This window comes from Ramularia collo-cygni (assembly GCF_900074925.1).
Source record: "Ramularia collo-cygni strain URUG2 genome assembly, contig: RCC_scaffold05, whole genome shotgun sequence".
NCBI classification, from domain to species: domain Eukaryota; kingdom Fungi; phylum Ascomycota; class Dothideomycetes; order Mycosphaerellales; family Mycosphaerellaceae; genus Ramularia; species Ramularia collo-cygni.
Window position 1 is genome coordinate 1062993 of NW_019716259.1, and position 18269 is coordinate 1081261.

General features: G+C 53.4%; 6 protein-coding genes; 5 read left to right on the forward strand and 1 right to left on the reverse strand.

Moving 5' to 3' along the window:
* Window positions 1-511: 511 nt before the first annotated feature.
* RCC_04150 (related to secretory component protein SHR3) lies at window positions 512-1235 on the forward strand (the record flags this gene model as incomplete). XM_023769428.1 has 2 exons in its annotated part: window positions 512-560; window positions 622-1235. 2 exons carry the CDS (start codon window positions 512-514, stop codon window positions 1233-1235), a joined length of 663 nt encoding a protein of 220 aa, XP_023625196.1.
* A 963-nt stretch (window positions 1236-2198) lies between these two features.
* On the reverse strand, window positions 2199-4574 carry RCC_04151 (related to Molybdenum cofactor sulfurase; the record flags this gene model as incomplete). The annotated part of the gene is made up of 1 exon (XM_023769429.1): window positions 2199-4574. The coding sequence occupies one exon, from the start codon at window positions 4572-4574 to the stop codon at window positions 2199-2201; it is 2376 nt and encodes a 791-aa protein (XP_023625197.1).
* A 1131-nt stretch (window positions 4575-5705) lies between these two features.
* Window positions 5706-7246, forward strand: RCC_04152 (uncharacterized protein; the record flags this gene model as incomplete). XM_023769430.1 has 3 exons in its annotated part: window positions 5706-6226; window positions 6287-6609; window positions 6666-7246. 3 exons carry the CDS (start codon window positions 5706-5708, stop codon window positions 7244-7246), a joined length of 1425 nt encoding a protein of 474 aa, XP_023625198.1.
* Window positions 7247-8206: 960 nt separating this feature from the next.
* On the forward strand, window positions 8207-10113 carry RCC_04153 (probable AICAR transformylase/IMP cyclohydrolase/methylglyoxal synthase; the record flags this gene model as incomplete). XM_023769431.1 has 3 exons in its annotated part: window positions 8207-8234; window positions 8292-8418; window positions 8472-10113. 3 exons carry the CDS (start codon window positions 8207-8209, stop codon window positions 10111-10113), a joined length of 1797 nt encoding a protein of 598 aa, XP_023625199.1.
* A 654-nt stretch (window positions 10114-10767) lies between these two features.
* Window positions 10768-13154, forward strand: RCC_04154 (related to amino acid transporter; the record flags this gene model as incomplete). XM_023769432.1 has 2 exons in its annotated part: window positions 10768-12900; window positions 12960-13154. The coding sequence occupies 2 exons, from the start codon at window positions 10768-10770 to the stop codon at window positions 13152-13154; spliced, it is 2328 nt and encodes a 775-aa protein (XP_023625200.1).
* Window positions 13155-15692: 2538 nt separating this feature from the next.
* Window positions 15693-17780, forward strand: RCC_04155 (uncharacterized protein; the record flags this gene model as incomplete). XM_023769433.1 has 2 exons in its annotated part: window positions 15693-16988; window positions 17052-17780. 2 exons carry the CDS (start codon window positions 15693-15695, stop codon window positions 17778-17780), a joined length of 2025 nt encoding a protein of 674 aa, XP_023625201.1.
* Between the last annotated feature and the right edge of the window lie 489 nt (window positions 17781-18269).

Below are 18269 nucleotides of genomic sequence, written 5' to 3' on the forward strand. Positions count from 1 at the left end.
ATCAGGTGGCTTTTGTACATAGCAACTTTGCAAGGCAACGAGCATTGACATCTAAAGGCGTTACTATCATGAGTACGACTCCGAGGCGATCGTCTCTGCCTCCAGGTGGTTGGCTCTGACACTTACCACGTCAAATAGATGAATCCAGCGTACCGGGCGGGTATTTTCGATTGATGTCTGGAGTGTGTGCGAACATTTGCTCCCAATGGCAACATTCAGGGCGAATCTCTTATCGGCCCAAATTGGCTAGTCCTCCGTAGCGGGGCGATTTTAGTCAAGGGAGTGACTCTCTCCGTCGCAATGGAGACAGTGATGCTATCGGCCTCTCTCACTCTAGGAGAAAACAATCTCCGTTTCCCCAACTGAAGTGAAATTGGCGTAGCTTTGAGCCACGTGTGAGCGAGCTCGAGCTTCGGTTCTTCCGTCCAGACCCTGCATCCAAACAACATCTTCCAATCACTCCACATCCGCGACAACCAGCACTGTCGCAACAAGTGCAAATACCGCAATCATGCCCGCCAAAGGCACTGCGCCTTTTGCCACCTTCTTGATCGTCGGTCGTAAGTAAATTCAGCATTGATTGCGCAAAAGATGTGCCCAAACTGAACCAAACGCCCTCAGCCGTGTGCTTCTTCCTCGGAATCCTCTTCGCCTGCTTCCCCTACGACTACAACGTCCTGTGGACCACGCCACCCACCGATCCCGCCTTCCCCGACTCCGATCCGCGAGCCCGCTTCTTCGACCTCCAGGAAAATCACCTGCGATTCCTCCACGCCTCTCCACCCCTCATCTCCCGTATTCTGCACATTGTAATCGGCACCGGTCTGCTCGGCTTCCTCCTCAAACTCTTCAAACCCACCGAAGCGAACCTTCTCTTCGATGGCGCATCGCTCGTGCTCTACATGTGCGGTGTCACAGTCTACATTGCCAATATAGTCAAGGGTTTGCGCACTGTTACTGCCGGCGCGTATGGAGCTCCTCCGGGATTGAAGGATGGGGAGGGTGTGGTACCGGGGACCGAGGCGGATTATATCGGCCGAGAGGATAGTTTGAGGGTCATGTCGGCTAGCAACACGATTTGCGCGTTGGTTTTGGTGGGCGTTTTGGTGTTGCAGGCGGGACAATGGTACGCGCAGAGGAAAGAGGCGCAGGAGATGGAGGAGATGGACAAGGCGAGGGATGAGAAGAAGGCCGCTAAAGCTGCTGCTGGAAAGGAGGGTAAGAAGTCGAAGTAGATGTGAAAGATGGGGTATCACAGTAGAGGTGGAGGAAGAATAATACCATATCCTGAGAATGCTGTCTGGACGTAATGCGATCTATCACTGCCCTCAAACACCCAATGCTTCATAATCAATGCAAAGTTCGTCCAAAATGCCCCGAACCGCGTCACATCTAAAACATCTTCGGATTGAAGCTGAGTTCCACGAATTCTTGATGTACTTTTTCACCAAGCGGAAAGAACCGATTGTCACCGATCTGGACGATGWCATCGCAACGTTGTTGCCAACCAGAATATCGAGAGCTTGACTCGCTCCAACTTCTGCATAGTCCGAGTCGAGGCCCCGCACAAAGCTGCCGACGGGAGGCTCTCAAAGTTGAGGATGCGTTTGAAGCTGACCGATAGTATGAAGGGCTGGGCCAGAGGAACACCATTGCTGCTTCGATCGTTGACTTGCTTGGCTTGCTTCTCCTGGTCTCGAGCCTGCTTCCCCATGCAGGCAGTGGCGTCGACAGGAGGCGCTGCTCGTTTGTTTCTGGGGACGATAAAATGAGCGTGCAGAGGGAAGATTGAGATTGTGATGGCCTGGACAATCCGTCCAGATGTTCGATACATATGACCCTGCTCGTGCAAAGCCAGTTTTTAAACCAAAGAAGCAGGCAAGCATGAACGCGATAATGTCCTTCGTAGCACAAACACTGCCTCGTCAGCAACCCTTGTCGGAGCAACCAAGTCGTGCATGATGATTCTCAGATCTTCCATGGTCGCAGCGCGAATGTCTGCCATACCAACGAGTGTGAAGGCCGGGAACGAACCTTGGGGCAAAACGCGAGCAAAGCCAGCGTCCCATGATAGTTGTCCGGTAGCTACGGTCGGCTTCGCATCCGTTAGTGGCTGGGCGGTTGACATTGTCATGTCTGAGGTTAAAGTGGCATAGTAGAATTACTGAAGTTTGCGTAGTGCGGTCCGCATAAAGGAATCACCAAGTCTTCATCTCTTCTCCAACCCTAATCTTCCCACCTTCATCATCACGCGCCAAAGCGGTATGGACTCCAAACAGAATCCTTCCACCTGGAAACCTCCTTGTCTTCGCCAAACTGACAAAAGGCTCCTGTTTCTTCTCCCCACTCTCCTGATCCACACATACCATCTGGCAGCGCCGGCAGCCTCCCAGAAATGCAAACTCCGTACCTGAAGAAGACCGCATCCCTTCCCAGCTGTCTTCCTTCCAAGGTTGTTCCTGTCCTGGCGAGAGGAAAGGACTCTCCGCCAGCACGATGTTCGCGCGAAATGCTGCGAGAGGAACAGCTTTACCGCCCGCCGCTTTGATCGTCTCGTTAAGGCGATTGAGGGAGGAGTGCGAAATTGTCAGAATGGGCGATTCATTGCTGAGAAGTATCGGTCGACGCGCCTGCTCTGTACCAGATCGCCGGAGATGGCCTTTACTATGCCTAACATCTGTGGCCGTCGAAGTGGAAGCGGGGAACCGTGCAAGCGTACAAGATACACCGATCGCTCGCGTGAAGAAACCAGCGATCGCGGGAGACGTGTAGACTTTTGCTACAATATTCTCTCCACAGACAGTGGCATCACAGGATTTGTAGTCCTTTGTGGCAAAGTGGCGTGGGTCTTTCGACAGGGGGACTGTAACTTCATCCTCGCTTCCCACTAGTCTGACTCTCAAGAGTCCAGCTCGAAAGTCCAATACAGGTCTGATCAGGGCCATCTTAGGATGCGCTTTTTGACTGAGCGCTGCACCCGTCCCAGTCTTGACAACGCACCACTCTCGATCCCAKATCAGTCCCTCCCGCCGGATGTCCCAATTCGTGTCACTCGGAACATTCCAGCCCGCGCAGCTTTTAATGGGGTAGATCGTCAGGCTTTCCACATAGAATCTTGGCGAGCCGTCCTCCACCAACATTGGAGAGGGTAAAGCGGATGAACACACAGGMGAGCTCCTGTCCGCAAAGAACTCGTTCAAAAAGTCCGCAAACCGAGCCGCATCAGAAGACGTACTCATTGCACCAAAACTTACTCGAATGACGCCTGTGGGTCTCCCATTTATAATGTCATCCCCACCTCCGCATCGCCAACCCGAGGAAAAGTTTTCTCGCATCTCCCAAGGTGCAAGGCCAAGGTGCTTTGCCACACCGCCGGGGTTGCAGAGCCCGCCAGTGCGGAGGTGGATGTTTTTAACAGTAGCCAGCTTTTCAACATCATTGTTACTGATCCATTCACCATCAGAGTCCAGCAAATTGAAAGCCAATGTTGGACCTTGTGTACTCCCACTCCCGTATGTAGACCGCGAATCCTTGTAGATCCTACAGACAGGGTTGCCATTCCTATGCCGCAACATGAGCATTCGCTGATAAAGTTCCTGAGCGATGGCAGAGGTATGTGCGGCCACACAGCTCAATGAACCAAACAACTGTTCATGTGAAGAAAATGCAGACTCGAGGGCCAGGATGCTGTGAAATGGTAGCGTGCCATCTTCAAGCTGCTCATGCAACGAGCCGGATTTGACTGCGTGCCATTGCTCTTTTACACAGACCACCATGTCAACCGTTCCGCCACCAAAGTATCGTCGTCCACGGAAAATATGGCCCGCATCCTTTCGCACGATCAAAGCTCCAAGATCTGGGAATCCAAAAATCTTCGTAAAGCTCAACACAGTGAAGTCCGGCGCAGCTTCCATTTCACCAAGTCGAAGCGGTGAGGTGGCGGCAAAGGCGGCAGCGTCCAAAAGAGTGTACAATTTTCTCTCCTCATCCGAGCCTCGAATCCTGGCAGGCCACGTTAACGGCAGCCGACGTCCATTCAGATTGGACTGAGCAGGATAGGAAAATAGCCCAATGCCGCCAAGCGATCCTCTCGACCATTCATCAACCTCAGAATCTGATTCAAAGCAGCGATGCTCTCGTGCGGCTTCTCTGACACCAACGACACTAGTGTGTGAATCAACATGATACCCGAACCAAAATCCGCCCTTCTGCTCTCGCATAGCTTCCATCACAAGCTTGATCGCCGCTGTGGTGTTGCTCGTGAACACTAGATCGAACATTTCTGGATCTGCGCCTACAAAGTTCAGAGCTTGCACGCGGACACTCTCAATGACCTGGGTAGATCGCATGCTCGATGGAGAGGTGGAGTGAGGATTTCCATACAAGTTTGCGAGCATGTCCGTGTGGAAAGAAGATAGGAGCGTAGCACTGGGAGGCGTGGTCCCCGCATGGTCGAGGTAGAGAGCTTCACCTGCATGCTGGAACATCGAGGGATACTCTTTTCGCCGCATGAGAGAAATGTGGGAATCGTATTCTGTTCCTCTCATGGTGGAAGTGAGCTTTTCGCCCGCCATGCTGTTTAAAGGTGCGTGCTGGCCGCAGCAGTGGCGTCGGATATCCTCACCCGGTGTCGGTCGGTCTGTAGATGAGCGAGCCGCTGCAGAGTTCCATCGAGATTGTAGGAGCTGGAACGGATGAAGGAGGGCGCGTGTAAGTGCACGATGAAGTTATCGGAGAACTCCCTTTCGCCTCGAGGATGATTGCTTGATATGACGGCGGACCTCGCCGATGACGTGCCGGAGAATACACGGCATGCCAGGCAGTGGTGGCCTCCAGTCAGTTGCACGACGACCTCACATCAGCCCGACACATTGACTACCTACATGTACATGTATATGTGCAGCCGAGATTGATACTCGAGTCGTCGTGACGCGTGGTGATTATTAGCTCACCGAGTATCGCGATACCTACCTTACGTTACCGACCTACCTACCTTTAGCCTGTTTTGCCGTATGAGCAATATCCCACGCGAGAGAGATAGGTAATAGAAGCCTACCTTACCTTATTGCGACTTCAGGGCAGCTACCTTGAAGTTGCCATTGTCACGCTTGGGCTATCCCATCGTTGCCCATCCGTCAATCATTCCATGTTATGCAACTCACTTATTATGCGGCAATCAATTTGGCGAGAGAGCGGAGGACCGTGCTCTCCACGCGCTAGCGAAGCGGACATTGAACCTCATCATTCATCATCAATCACCATCTACCAATGCTATCCCCGCGTGAGAGGAATTCTCCAGCATAGTTGGCGTGCTGAACCTTGGGGCCACAGATGTATCCACTACCCTAATAGAAGTTGAGCGGACTCGGTGACATTGAGCTCTTCTCGGCATGTTTTCAACCAAGCAGCTAGCCCGGTACCGCGTCGCGAGCCGCACCCCAGATCGCGTATCATTGCAAAGGACTGGATTAGTCCTTCGGCGATGCGGATTCCATACATCGTGCAGGCTTCTCCGTGACGAATGGACCCGGGAGGAACACCAGAAACTGGTTGAATTGAAAAAGAGCGGCGAGTCCTGGAGTGATATCCACTCGCATTTTCCCAATCGTACCTTGAGCGGAATACGTTCTCGCTGGGGTAGAAGCCTCAAAGTTACAAATCCTCCAAACCTCTGGACCCCAGGAGAAGACGAGCGCCTGCTCGCCATGAAATATGGTGGCAATGAGTGGCATAAAATCGAAGATCAATTCCCGGGACGAACCATGTCAGCATTGTACGCGCGTTGGGCGAAGTTACAACAAGCAGACCGCAAAAATCCTATCGTCAAATGGACCCAGGAAGAAGACGACACCCTGAAGGCGATGAAGAAGGAAGGCGCAAGCATGGCAKAAATTCTTGCAGCTTTACCCGGGAGGTCGTTGGGCGCCACCTACAGGCGCTATTCGGTTATAGGCCCTAGAGGCAAGTATGGTCGATTGATCCACAGCGGCTTGGGAGGTATGGGCATCGATGATCGCGACAAAATCCTGAGACTTCACCATGAGGAAGGGATGACGAGCGCCCAGATTCACGCCCAATTTTATCCTAAGAAACCCTTCAACATGGTCAAAAATGTGATCAAGGCAGGCCATCGTGGTGACGAGCTAGCCGATCGAGATAAATTCCGAGCGCGCTGGAGTCGCGCAGAGGACAAAGCTATACTTCGTCTGCGGCAGAAGGAGCAGAAGTGAGACACCCAGAACCGCTGGCCGGTGGCCCCTGATCTCCCAAAGCTGACGGGAACTAGGACGTTCAAAGAAATCTGCGCTGCGGTTAATCGCTCGTATCTAAGTACGACGAGCAGGTACTACACGCTCACCTCGGGAACGATCAGACCGCGAGTTCCCCATCCCAAGCAATACACCGTCGAAGAGAGCGCAAAGATAGCTCAAATGGTCAAGGCAAAGACCCCAATCAAGGTAATCGCTGCTGCGCTCGGCCGTACCACAACGGCCATCAATCATCATCTATTCAGGAATCGTGCCGTATTGGGCTACGTACAGACCCCCGGCAGGAGTTGGCAGGAGCGTAAGTTCGCTGCTACTAAGGCCGAGAAGCTCAGAGAACAGGGTTCGTACGATGCAATGGATACATCTTGATTGGACCTCACTGACTCTTACCAACAGGAATGCAATGGAAAGAGATCCACGCATGTTTTCCGCATTACACACTCCCCCAGCTCAAACAATACTACAGCGAATTGAAGAAGGACAGATTCGAGTCGGACGGGATCAGCACAACCATGTCAGAACCTGAGCTGCAGGCTCTGATATCCAAAGTCAAAAAACTCAGGGATCGAGGCTTTGAGTGGCCTGAGATTGGCAAGCGCTTCCCATTCTACTCACTGAACCGAGTCAAGGCCCTATACGCCGAGGCGAACGGAGGTATTACCAAGGAGAGACCTCTCACGACGGGACGAGCCACCAGTGAAATCAACGTAGGGAAGATTGCAGAGTACAGGGCAAAAGGCTGGACATGGGACGAAATYCAGGCGCACATGCCGGATTGGTCAAGAGCCACGTTGTCGAGGGTATATGGTAAAGGGGATCCGATACTGAAACCACTTGGTCAGCGCGAGGTTCTGAAGATCGATAAGCTTAGGAAGAGTAAAGTGAGTTGGGAGAAGGTGCAGGTGCACATGCCCAAGTATCCTGAATATCAGTTGCGCAAGGCCTATGCTCAAGCGCGGAAAGAAGGAAAGGTGTGAGGCTTTTGAACAGTGTAGCGTTTTGAAGCGGTAGTATTGCAAGAGTCGTGTTGGTATTGGCATTGGCTATGTCAATAGTGTGTTCGGTTTCATTGCACCTGTATGGAGGATGTAGCACATATCAGATATTGCCCTATAGTAGGGAACAGGTCATCTGTTCCGAGGTCTGACAACCTGGAAACATCATTTCTTACAGTCCATCTACTCCCCATGGCCGATGACTTGCGCAGAAATCCCCGCGAAACTGCGCTGCCCATGAGTTCTTGCTGGATTGCTTTGAAAATCTGCTGACATAGGGACTATGCGATATTGCACCTTGACCCCCACCAGTCGTTTCTTACAATTCGGATTGCGACCCGCGGTCCCAGCTTCTATACTCCTGTTTGAGGCGATCAAGCAACCAAGCTATTTGGCCATTGCTGTAGCCTGCGATCTCCCACAGAAACAATGCTTGCTCCGTCTGGCTTCATTTCATWGGCGCCCCCGACTGCGCTTCTATCGATGATTTGACGTCACACCTCCGCAGAGTATCATCGTTATCTCTTGGTCCCACACGTTTGTCGAATACTGACTTGATATCCGAAGGCATGCGATCAGGCAACGCAGCCAGTATGTAGTTCTTCCTTCGGACGACGATTCAATTTGAGGCGGCGCAAACTGTCTGATTCATGCTTTGACCGGCGAAGAAATGACCGTGATGAGCAGCATGAGAATGTTGGGTGCCGCGGCCATGTGGAAGCGACAATTAAGGACCGCCGGAAAAAGCTCCAAGGAAAAGTGATGATTGCAGTGGTGAGGCATGCGTGCAAGATTCTGTTGTTTGGACGGAATAAGTTTTKACATTCAATGCATTGTGATGAGGCGGGGATGATTTTAAGGTTTGCCCCACGCGGGGCCTAATTTTTTTCGAGCAATGACGGCGAAAGTGTTCAACAGCAACAACACGACTTGATACCAAACATGGCCTCTCAAGCATCGCAGAAGATTGGTATGCCCTGCAATGGCAATGTTACCAGTATGCTAGCCGAGCGCTGACGATACATAGCAATCCTTTCGGTCTATGACAAGACCGGTCTTCTTGATCTGGCCAAAGGTCTGATCAAGCAGAACATCCGTCTATTAGCATCTGGTGGAACTGCCAAATTGATCCGTGAGGGCGGTTTCCCGGTCGAGTCAGTCTCGTTTCTACTTCGACGCAGGTTTACAACGCTAAACTTCAATACAGAGATGTCTCGGCCATTACAAAGGCTCCGGAGATGCTTTCTGGCCGCGTGAAGACTCTCCACCCCGCCGTTCACGCTGGTATCCTGGCGCGTGATCTTGCATCGGACGAGAAAGACCTTGCAGAGCAGAACATCTCCAAGGTGGACTACGTGATTTGCAACCTGTACCCATTCAAGGACACCGTTGCCAAGATCAACGTCACAATTCCAGAGGCCGTCGAGGAGATTGATATTGGTGGGGTCACGCTCATTCGCGCTGCTGCAAAGAACCACAGTCGTGTCACAATCCTCAGCGACCCTGAAGATTACCACGACTTCCTGCAGGAGCTTGCCAAGGGTGAAGTTACTGAGAAGCAGCGCCAACTCTACGCATTGAAGGCCTTCACTCACACTGCAGACTACGATGCCGCCATTGCCGATTTCTTCCGGAAACAGTACGCCGGGGACGGAACACAGCAGATTGCTCTGCGCTACGGCACCAACCCACACCAGAAGCCTGCTGCCGCCTACTCAAACAACAGTGCGCTGCCATTCAAGGCTCTCAGCGGCTCGCCCGGCTACATCAACCTCCTGGATGCACTCAACGCTTGGGCGCTTGTCAAGGAACTTACTGAGGCGCTTTCTTATCCTGCTGCTGCTTCGTTCAAGCACTGCTCCCCGGCTGGAGCAGCCATTGGTGTCCCTCTCAACGATGTCGAGAAGAAAGTCTACATGGTCGAAGACATTGAAGGCATTGATGCATCCGGCCTGGCACAAGCCTACGCTCGTGCTCGTGGTGCCGACCGCATGTCCAGCTTCGGAGACATGATTGCGCTTTCCCRCGAGTGCGATGTCGCAACTGCCAAGATCATTGGCAAGGAGGTCAGCGACGGAGTCATTGCCCCCAGCTACGCCCCTGAAGCTCTGGAGATCCTCGGCAAGAAGAAGGGCGGCAAGTATCTTGTGCTCCAGATGGACCCCAACTACGTTCCACCTCCTCAAGAGCACCGAACCCTATACGGCGTGCACCTTACCCAACACCGCAACGATGCYGTAATCCACCCTCAGAAGACCTTCAACTCTATCATCACACCCAAGGACTCTAAGCCTCTAGTTGAATCCGCTCTGCGGGATTTGACCGTGGCAACGATTGCGCTCAAGTTCACCCAGTCCAACTCCGTCTGCTACGCCTTGAACGGCCAAGTCATCGGCCTTGGTGCTGGTCAGCAGTCTCGCATCCACTGCACGCGTCTCGCAGGTGACAAAGCTGACAACTGGTGGATGCGTTTCCACGAGCGTGCCCTAGGCATCAAGTGGAAGAAGGGAACCAAGCGTGCCGACAAGAGCAACGCAATCGATCTCCTGTGCTCAGGCATCGTACCTGAGAGCGGTTCCGAGCGTCAGGACTGGGAGAGGAACTTTGAAGAAGTCCCGACACCATTCACGGCCGAGGAGCGCAAGGCGTGGTTGGGCAAGCTGTCTGAGGTGGCTTGCTCGAGCGATGCTTTCTTCCCATTCACGGACAATGTGTACCGTGTTGCAAGAAGTGGTGTGAAGTATCTCGCTGCGCCGACTGGTAGTCAGAATGATCAGGCTTGCTTTGACACCGCCGAGGGAATGGGCATCACTTATGTCCAGCAGCACACAAGACTGTTCCATCACTAGGTGATGTTGCGTTTGGGGTACTTTAAGTATGGGCAGGGAAATGCGATGGCAATATGGTAGAAGCGAACGAATGGGAAGATAGAGAGAAATGTTCAACACGATACCCCGTCGGTGCCGGATTCCGCGTGCTATAACGATATTGGTTTCCGTGGGTAAAGCTTATGTTCCAAGTCCAGAGATAGATTGTTTGAGCTTCTTATCGATGCGGCATCAAACCATTGCTCCATCTGTCACCTCCGCAAGCGACACAGTATGGACGAGCTGTGAGAGGAGCGTTGTACGACCCGAGCATATGCGAAACGAGTGGTGAAGTCGTCAATGAAGCGATCGCAGACCGCAAAGAGGTTCATCATTGAAACGGATCGAAGTGGGGCGGAAACAAGCGCAACAGGCGACCGTTGGACTCGGAAGCTTGCTCTTTGTGCCGCCGACAGGTACGTGCGTCGTGCATGCCCGACCTTCTCCCAGTCCCCAGCCCTTCGGCCAAGGAAGAAACGAGACAGAAGGTCGTGTGCACTGAACATGCGTGGGGGATCCTGAGACCGGCGACACCCACCTACCCATCTATGCCTCTGCGAAGATAAGCCCGAGTGACCTACGCCTTGTCCATTTTCTCGCCGGGAGCCAGCAGAAAAAGTGCAGGAAACCGACACGATGCCAGCTCACCGCGATTCCTCCGCCTCTGCCTCTGCTCGCCCACGCCCCATCCCTTCCGGCAGCACACCCAACGATGCCTCCAGTATCAACGCCTTTGGTGCTTCGCCGTCCAGAGCTTCGACGACGGCAAGACTAGCAGCCACGCCCGTGGTGGGCTCCCCGAGCGGCCGTTCTACACCGAGCACTGTGCTGGCTGRCGAGTCGCAGCAGGGCCAGGAGCCGCTCGCCGGTGTTTCTGGGAATTCCGTGCCCGGACCGGGTGCATCTTCCCTCTCACAGGCGCTGCGAGGCGCCCATGGACAGTCTCCTGATCGGTTCAGCTCCATGGCCGCTCGTGAGAGATCCTCTTCCATGATGAGGTACGAGAGCCCAGACGAAGACTCGTTCGCGCCGCAGTCCTACGCTACACAGCTCGGCCGTAGTCCCACGCCCAAAGAGGATATCGAGGTGCTCAAAAGACATCTCGTGGGACCGCAGAATGGCTCAGAGTCAGGCTCGCTCAGGAAAGGCTCAACATTCCCAGTGGAGAATGCACAATCCAGCTCTGCAACTCAGGACAACTTCTCGAGTTTGCAGCTGCAGGGCGGAGATACGACTAGGCACATCTACCGCTATGCCGAGAAGGCGCAGCGAGACCAGGAGACCGCTGCTCGTCTCCGGAGAAGCATGAGCTACACCGCACCAAAGACAGATGATGCTGAAGCAGAAGATATATCATATATTCGAGAACCTGGTGGCTTCAGACGTGACCATCTTCGGAGGACTGCCGGCTCTCCAGCGCCTTCGAGCATCAACCCCAGGACGAGATACGGCACAGTTGATAGGGAAGCCTTGGCCTCGGAGCCAGCTCGTCCACAATTCGTTACCAGAAACTTTATCGAATTCCTCACGTTGTACGGCCACTTCGCTGGAGAAGAGCTTGAAGAAGATGATGAAGTGCTGGACAGAGACGAGTACTTTTCCTCGGATGCCCATGAGGATGCCACCACTGATGGAGACGACAACCGTTCAGATCGAGACTGGGGCGAGGAATCAGCGCTGCTCACACCAGGAAAGAGACGTCGGAAGCGCAAGGTCCGCGAGGCTGGCAAAGGAACCCCATTTGGCGCCGCCATGCTGCTGCTCAAATCATTCGTTGGAACTGGTGTACTCTTTCTCCCGCGGGCTTATTACAACGGGGGTATGCTATTCTCGAACGTGGTTCTGGCAATCATTGCCGCGCTCTCGTATTACTGCTTTATTCTCCTCGTCGGCTGCCGCTTAAAAGTTCCCGCATCTTTTGGTGGCATGGGAGAGAAGATATTTGGTCCCTGGTTCAAACACGCCATCAACTTCTCGCTTGTCATCTCGCAGGTTGGATTCTCCTCCGCATACATTGTTTTTGTGGCCGAGAATCTGCGTGCGTTCGTTTTGGCAGTTACGCGTTGCAAGACTGACCTCAACATTGGCATCATGATTCTCATCCAGATGGTAATCTTTCTTCCGCTGAGCTTGTACCGAAACATCAACCAGATACAGAAGTTGGCACTCATAGCCGATCTCTTCATCCTCCTCGGTCTGATCTACGTTTACTTCTACGACGTCAAGACGATTGTAAAGCAAGGCGGCGTCAGCGATATCGAAAACTTCAACCCCGAATACTGGACGCTGCTGATTGGCACTGCAATCTTTACCTTTGAAGGCGTCGGCCTGGTCATTCCTATTCAGAGCGGCATGGCAGACCCCAAGAAATTCCCTCGGGTTATGGGCACGGTGATGATTATCATTACTGTCATCTTCATCAGTGCCGGAGCACTTTCCTACGCAGCCTACGGAAGCCACACCAAGACCGTCATCCTACTGAACATGCCCCAAGATGATAAGCTTGTCAATGCCGTGCAATTCATTTACAGCTTGGCCATTCTTCTCTCTACGCCGCTCCAGATTTATCCTGCGATTGAGATCACTTCCCAGCAACTATTCAGCAGGACCGGAAAATACAACCCGTGGATCAAATGGAAGAAGAACATTTTCCGCTTCTTCATGGTGGCCATTTGTGCCCTCATAGCATGGGCCGGTGCCAATGATTTGGACAAGTTTGTGAGCTTGGTGGGCAGCTTTGCGTGTATCCCTTTGGTGTACATATATCCCGTAAGTCATTCTTCACATACAGACTCCTACATTGGGACTCCACTAATACCACATCCCAGCCATTGATGCACTACCGCGCTGTGGCAACCAAGAACTGGCAGCGAGCAGCCGACATTTTCCTCGTAGTCTTCGGCTTTGCCATGATGACCTACACGACATCCCTTACGGTCATTGCGTGGGCGAACGGACGAGAGGAAAAATCACCCGGTTACTGTGACAATGGTGGACCGGATGGAGTGTACTTTTTCAACTGAATGAGGGTTGTAAATTTTAGGATGACTTGGCGCATCGGTTGCATGAAACGAATGTGGATAAAAGCTTGCGGCATGTAGATGGGTAGATGGAGGGCGTTTAGAATCCCGCGAGGGGCTTGTGTAGGTCTGTTTGGGGAATGATGCCTGGGGGTAGGGGAACGACCTTTTCAACAGTGTCTGTAATGGAGATGATTGAATGATGAGTTGTTTGCAGGGTGTTCGATTTGAAACGAGTGACGGCCGAACGAGGAGCCAAGATGATGGTTCTATCCATATATGTGGGGCAGAACACCCTTGCTGCATTCAACTTGCCTGCAAGGCAAGTAGAGACGATCAAATCAAGTCAGCAGAAGATGCTGTAAAGGAATGAGCTGCACGCTCTTCTCTTGAGTCTATGTTACTCCGTTTTTGTTAGCAAGTCAAGTGCTCCTTCCGTTCTCAGCAAAAGCGGTATCCGAGTGAATGAATGAACACACGGGATCGCATAGCCCTCTATGGACGTTGTAGCCCATGCGATGAGATGTGAACTGGCTCGCAATCTAGTTGCTACGCCTCTACAAGACTACATGCCCGTTGATCCCGGCAAGGTTATGGACCACCGGTAGCACGTTTAGCCAAGGAAGCTTGGTGGTCGTCTGCAACGACGATCAGCCACTCTTTCGTTCGGCCTACGGCCAGCGCACCGACGCGCGCTCATGCAACAAATGGGATCGCGTTTGGTGCGTAAGCAGCATGTTTCACGGCGTTCTTCCTTGCCTTGTGCATTGATCTAGGAATCGATTGGAACGGATGGGCACGAGAGGGATACGTCTATGATCCAGCGTTGCAGGGCGGAAGAGAATGGAATGCGGTTGAGATGCAGAGCATTTTGAAATCAAGGAAAGCTGCTTTGCAGTGGAGCTGATTCGGGAACGGCTCGTGGGCGAGCTCCAGATATCCGGTTTGATGTGAGGCGAATGACGCTGTTATTGCTCAAAATGCACACCCCTGGCTGCCGAGAGTCGATAACCGAATTGCATAAGCGACTCTAAAGAGAGGGTGGTAAATTTACCGTCATGTTGTTGGAGGCCCGATGTAGATCCTCGTGGCTTGCTGCGCAGAACAGAGCATACATATACCACATGGCGGGCTGTGAGGCATTCTACCATCTACGTTTGATTCATGTGGCTCTGCGAGCGGCTCAGRGCCACAAAGACTACCTACCTAGCCTCGAGCAAGCCCCTCTCCGGGTCAGGGTCAGACAGAAGGCCCCGAGGCTGGAACGGCGGTCATCGACCCCGTACCAAGAAGATATCGATCGCGGCTGACGTAAATTGGTAGGAAGCAAGCTGATGCGAGCCTCATCGGTGGCMACCGGGAATCAATTGCTCTAGTATGTCGCTGCAACGGCTTCTTTGGTCGCACGGTAGAGCAATAGTAAGGGACCTTTCAGAATGCGGTGCTGCAAATGTGAAGATGGCGCCACTCGATGATGATCGATGATGGTTCACGGGCGTGATCAGGACATGCAAGTTAGTGGTAAGCTGTCATGGGTGGATGTTGCCGAAGTAACGGTAGAGATCCGAGAGGCGGACACCGCTGCACACGCGATCTCAGGCCGATTGTGAGTGGCCAGCGTGTTCGATCCATGGCTGCGTGAAAGGAAGCAGCGCTAGTTGTTCTTGTCGATGCGAGAAAAGGTGCCAAGGATCATCGTCATTGTTGTTCGCGTAAGTCGGGTTGGGGTGTGGTGAGGCTGTGGCTCAGCCCGGAAATCCTGGACTCGCAAAACACTCTCTTCTTCTGGTCTGCGTCTGCCAACTATTGTGCTGCCGTCTTTGTTGTCGCAATTGCGACTGCGACTGCACCGCGATCCCCTTCGCCGCAGTGTCCGATCAATCCGGCGCAAACCTACACCGYCTTGCCTTGTGAACAAGCGCTTGCCACCAGTGCGCTAAGGGCAAACCGAGAATACGCCACATTCGTCGTCCAGGTTCTACCGTGCTACCGAACCGGGGTGCGTTCCGACCTCATACCTCTCTGCCTGTCTCCCTCTGCTCGGCGCCGACGGCTCTGCAGCCACAGCCTTACCGTCGTGGGGATCGTGAGCAAGATACGATATACGCGACTTGTCTATACACCCGCTGCCAACGCAAAGACCCACCTCTGAAAATCCGAGTCTGAACGCTCTTAGAATCTAAATTCGGCATCCAGAACCCTGCCTGCGACTCCGCCGAATTGGACTTTACGCGCTGGAAACAGTTCGAGAACAACTGCGCCTCACTTGGAGCCGGACGYGCATGCTAATGTGCTCCTTGCTCTCGAGCAGGCGAGCAATTGATCGAAAGGGCTCGCAGGAAGCCCGATCGTTGTGGTGCGTTCTTCTTCTGCAAGGCCTTCCTTCGCATCAATGGGAGCAATTGTTGCCATACCATGATCACGCATTGGGCGCATCTGCCAGTGGAGCATTCAGCATTCAGACTAATCTGCTTTGCAGTCATACTAGATCTCAGCCAAAATCGCATCCTTATAGAATAAGTCGGATGACGTGCTAGCCTAATGGCGGCGAAGCGAGCGAGCCCAACTACGGAGCCTCTTACACCGCTAGGCTCGGTACCTCCATCGTCGACGACCACAGCCTCTAGTACTGAGGCGCCTCGTCTGCTACACCCCCACACGACGCCAAAGGAATCCTATCCGGGAAAGTTGCAAAAGCACAGGCTGTCGCCTGCTGCTGCCGCTGCGCTGCCCTTGACCGGTGCAGCTGCTATGGCAGAGATGAAGCGAAGGTCACAACAATCGCACCCGCAAACAAATGGAGGGGGCTCTGCGTCGCGACGCACGAGCCCAAATCCGGCGCAAATCGCATTGACATCGTTGATGGGAGGTGGAGGAATGAGCAGGCCTACAGATGCACCGACTCCTAGTAAACTCAGCGAGCCATTGCGTACAGCCGCGGAGAAGATTACAGTGCCAGAGTCCATCGCGGAAATGGACGATTCGGAGACCAGTCCTGTCAGTATGCGCAGTTTTGGAACAATGGAAGGCTCTGGCAATGGCAATGGATTGACGGCTACTACGAAAGACAACGCACAGTTTGTGACTGAGCCTGCTCAAATGACGGACATCACAAGTTACTCGAGGAATCATGGACACAGTGGGAACGGAAACAACCTGGCCGTTGATCAAGATGGCAACAAGGCCTTTTCATACCCGGGACCGCCACCACAAACTCAGGATTCGGAGGATGGTGGGACGTCGCAAGGAGGAATAGCTCGGGGGATGAGCCTCCCCGGCTACGGTCAACAAAACAGCCCCAAATCACCCGCATCGTCGAGCAAGAGGCACAAGTGTCCCTACTGCTCGACGGACTTCACGCGGCACCATAACTTGAAGAGTCACCTTTTGACACATAGTCAGGAGAAGCCATACGTGTGCCAAACCTGCCAAGCGCGCTTTCGAAGATTGCACGATCTGAAGCGGCATACAAAGCTTCACACGGGAGAAAGGCCTCACAAATGCAATCAGTGTGGTCGTCAGTTCGCGCGAGGCGATGCGCTTGCGAGACATAACAAAGGACCGGGAGGCTGTGCAGGAYGGCGGTCAAGCTTCGGTGCGGAAGACGAGTACGGTGACGGGGTCGGCCCCGACGGCATGGACGGTGTCGAATACGATGATGGAAACGAGCGGGAGAGCGAGCAACAGGATCAGGCTCGCCGAATCAGCGAACCCAATCGCAAACGCCAGCAACTGGAGACTCCTCAAGACACGAATCGAGAAGTGTATCGGCAGCACTCGAGCACATATCCACCAGCACCGACCCGATCTATGCAGGGCAGCATGGGTCCACCTCAGGTTTGTGCAGCGATTTCCTCTTGCAAGTGCGAACAAGTATGGCTAACACCTTCGCTCTTACAGGTAATTCACCCAGGCTCCAGCAGCACTTCACCGCACGAAAATCCTAGCCACCACAGCCCGGCGCCGGGGTCTTATTACAGCCAAGGTCAGGTTTTCTCGGAGCCGGGCATGATGACTTCATCTCCGAAGCCGCTTTCGCCTGGTCAGCCTCCAGATCAGCATCGACTTGGTGTCGGGGATGGAGCAGGACCTGGCACGCTTCAGCGGAACCGCTCCACGAGCTTGACCAAGCAATTTCAACAAGCGTACTTTGGTCGTGGTAGTGGCACTGGGACTGGCGGGCGAACTCCACCGCCCCCGACGCACCAATTTGCCTTGCAGCAGCAAGGCGCGCAGCTTAACATTCTGCCTCCTCTGGGAGCAAGCTCTCAGCCACCGGCACGGGGCGGCATGCAGCCGACCGTTCCCGTGCCTAACATGTCGGGCGTGCAAGGCCACCACCAACAACAGCTACCTTCAGCTTCTGGACTAGCCTCTAATTCGGGAAGCCACTMCAGTCATGGGAGGTCCTCTGGCAGCAGCATGCGTGATATAGCTGGACAAGATCCCAGCGATATCTGGACCTATGTGCGCCAGCTAGAATCACGATTCAGTCGGATGCAAGACGAGTATGAACTGCGTATTAGCAGACTGCAAGAGGAAGTCATTTCGCTCAAGGGACAAATGGGCAGCATCTCTAACCCGGCCAGCTATAGCAGCGACATGGGGCAGCGACCTTACCCGGGATGATTCACGACGACCTCTGGGAAGCGCTCTTAGTTTACGACGCGATAAGTGGATCAAGAGGGAAAAATGTTTGTACATTATTGAAAATTTGTTGATACCCGACGCTCAGGCGGTGACGCGGTCTTGCTCAAGCAACATCTACGGAGCGCGCGGAGGCCGGCCTGATGCGGTGCAAGTTTCTGTGATTACAAGGGCATGTTATGAGAACGTATGAGGCATCGAGAGAAAGAGTCTGCCAACGGAAGTATGTACTGTTCTACTATATAGAAGAGGAGCAATCCACGGGGGGATGGAGACATGATTGCGATCTTTCATTCGACAAGTTGATTATTCCAGCGTGAAGTTTGTACGTGTTGAGGTGGAAGTGGTCCATCCCCTCGATTCCTGCTCTCAATGTAGGAAAAAGTGAACGACACCACCTGCACTTGGAGAGACGCCCCCGCGACCTCATCACCCAGGCCGACGACAGGCATGGCAGACATAACCCGTAGT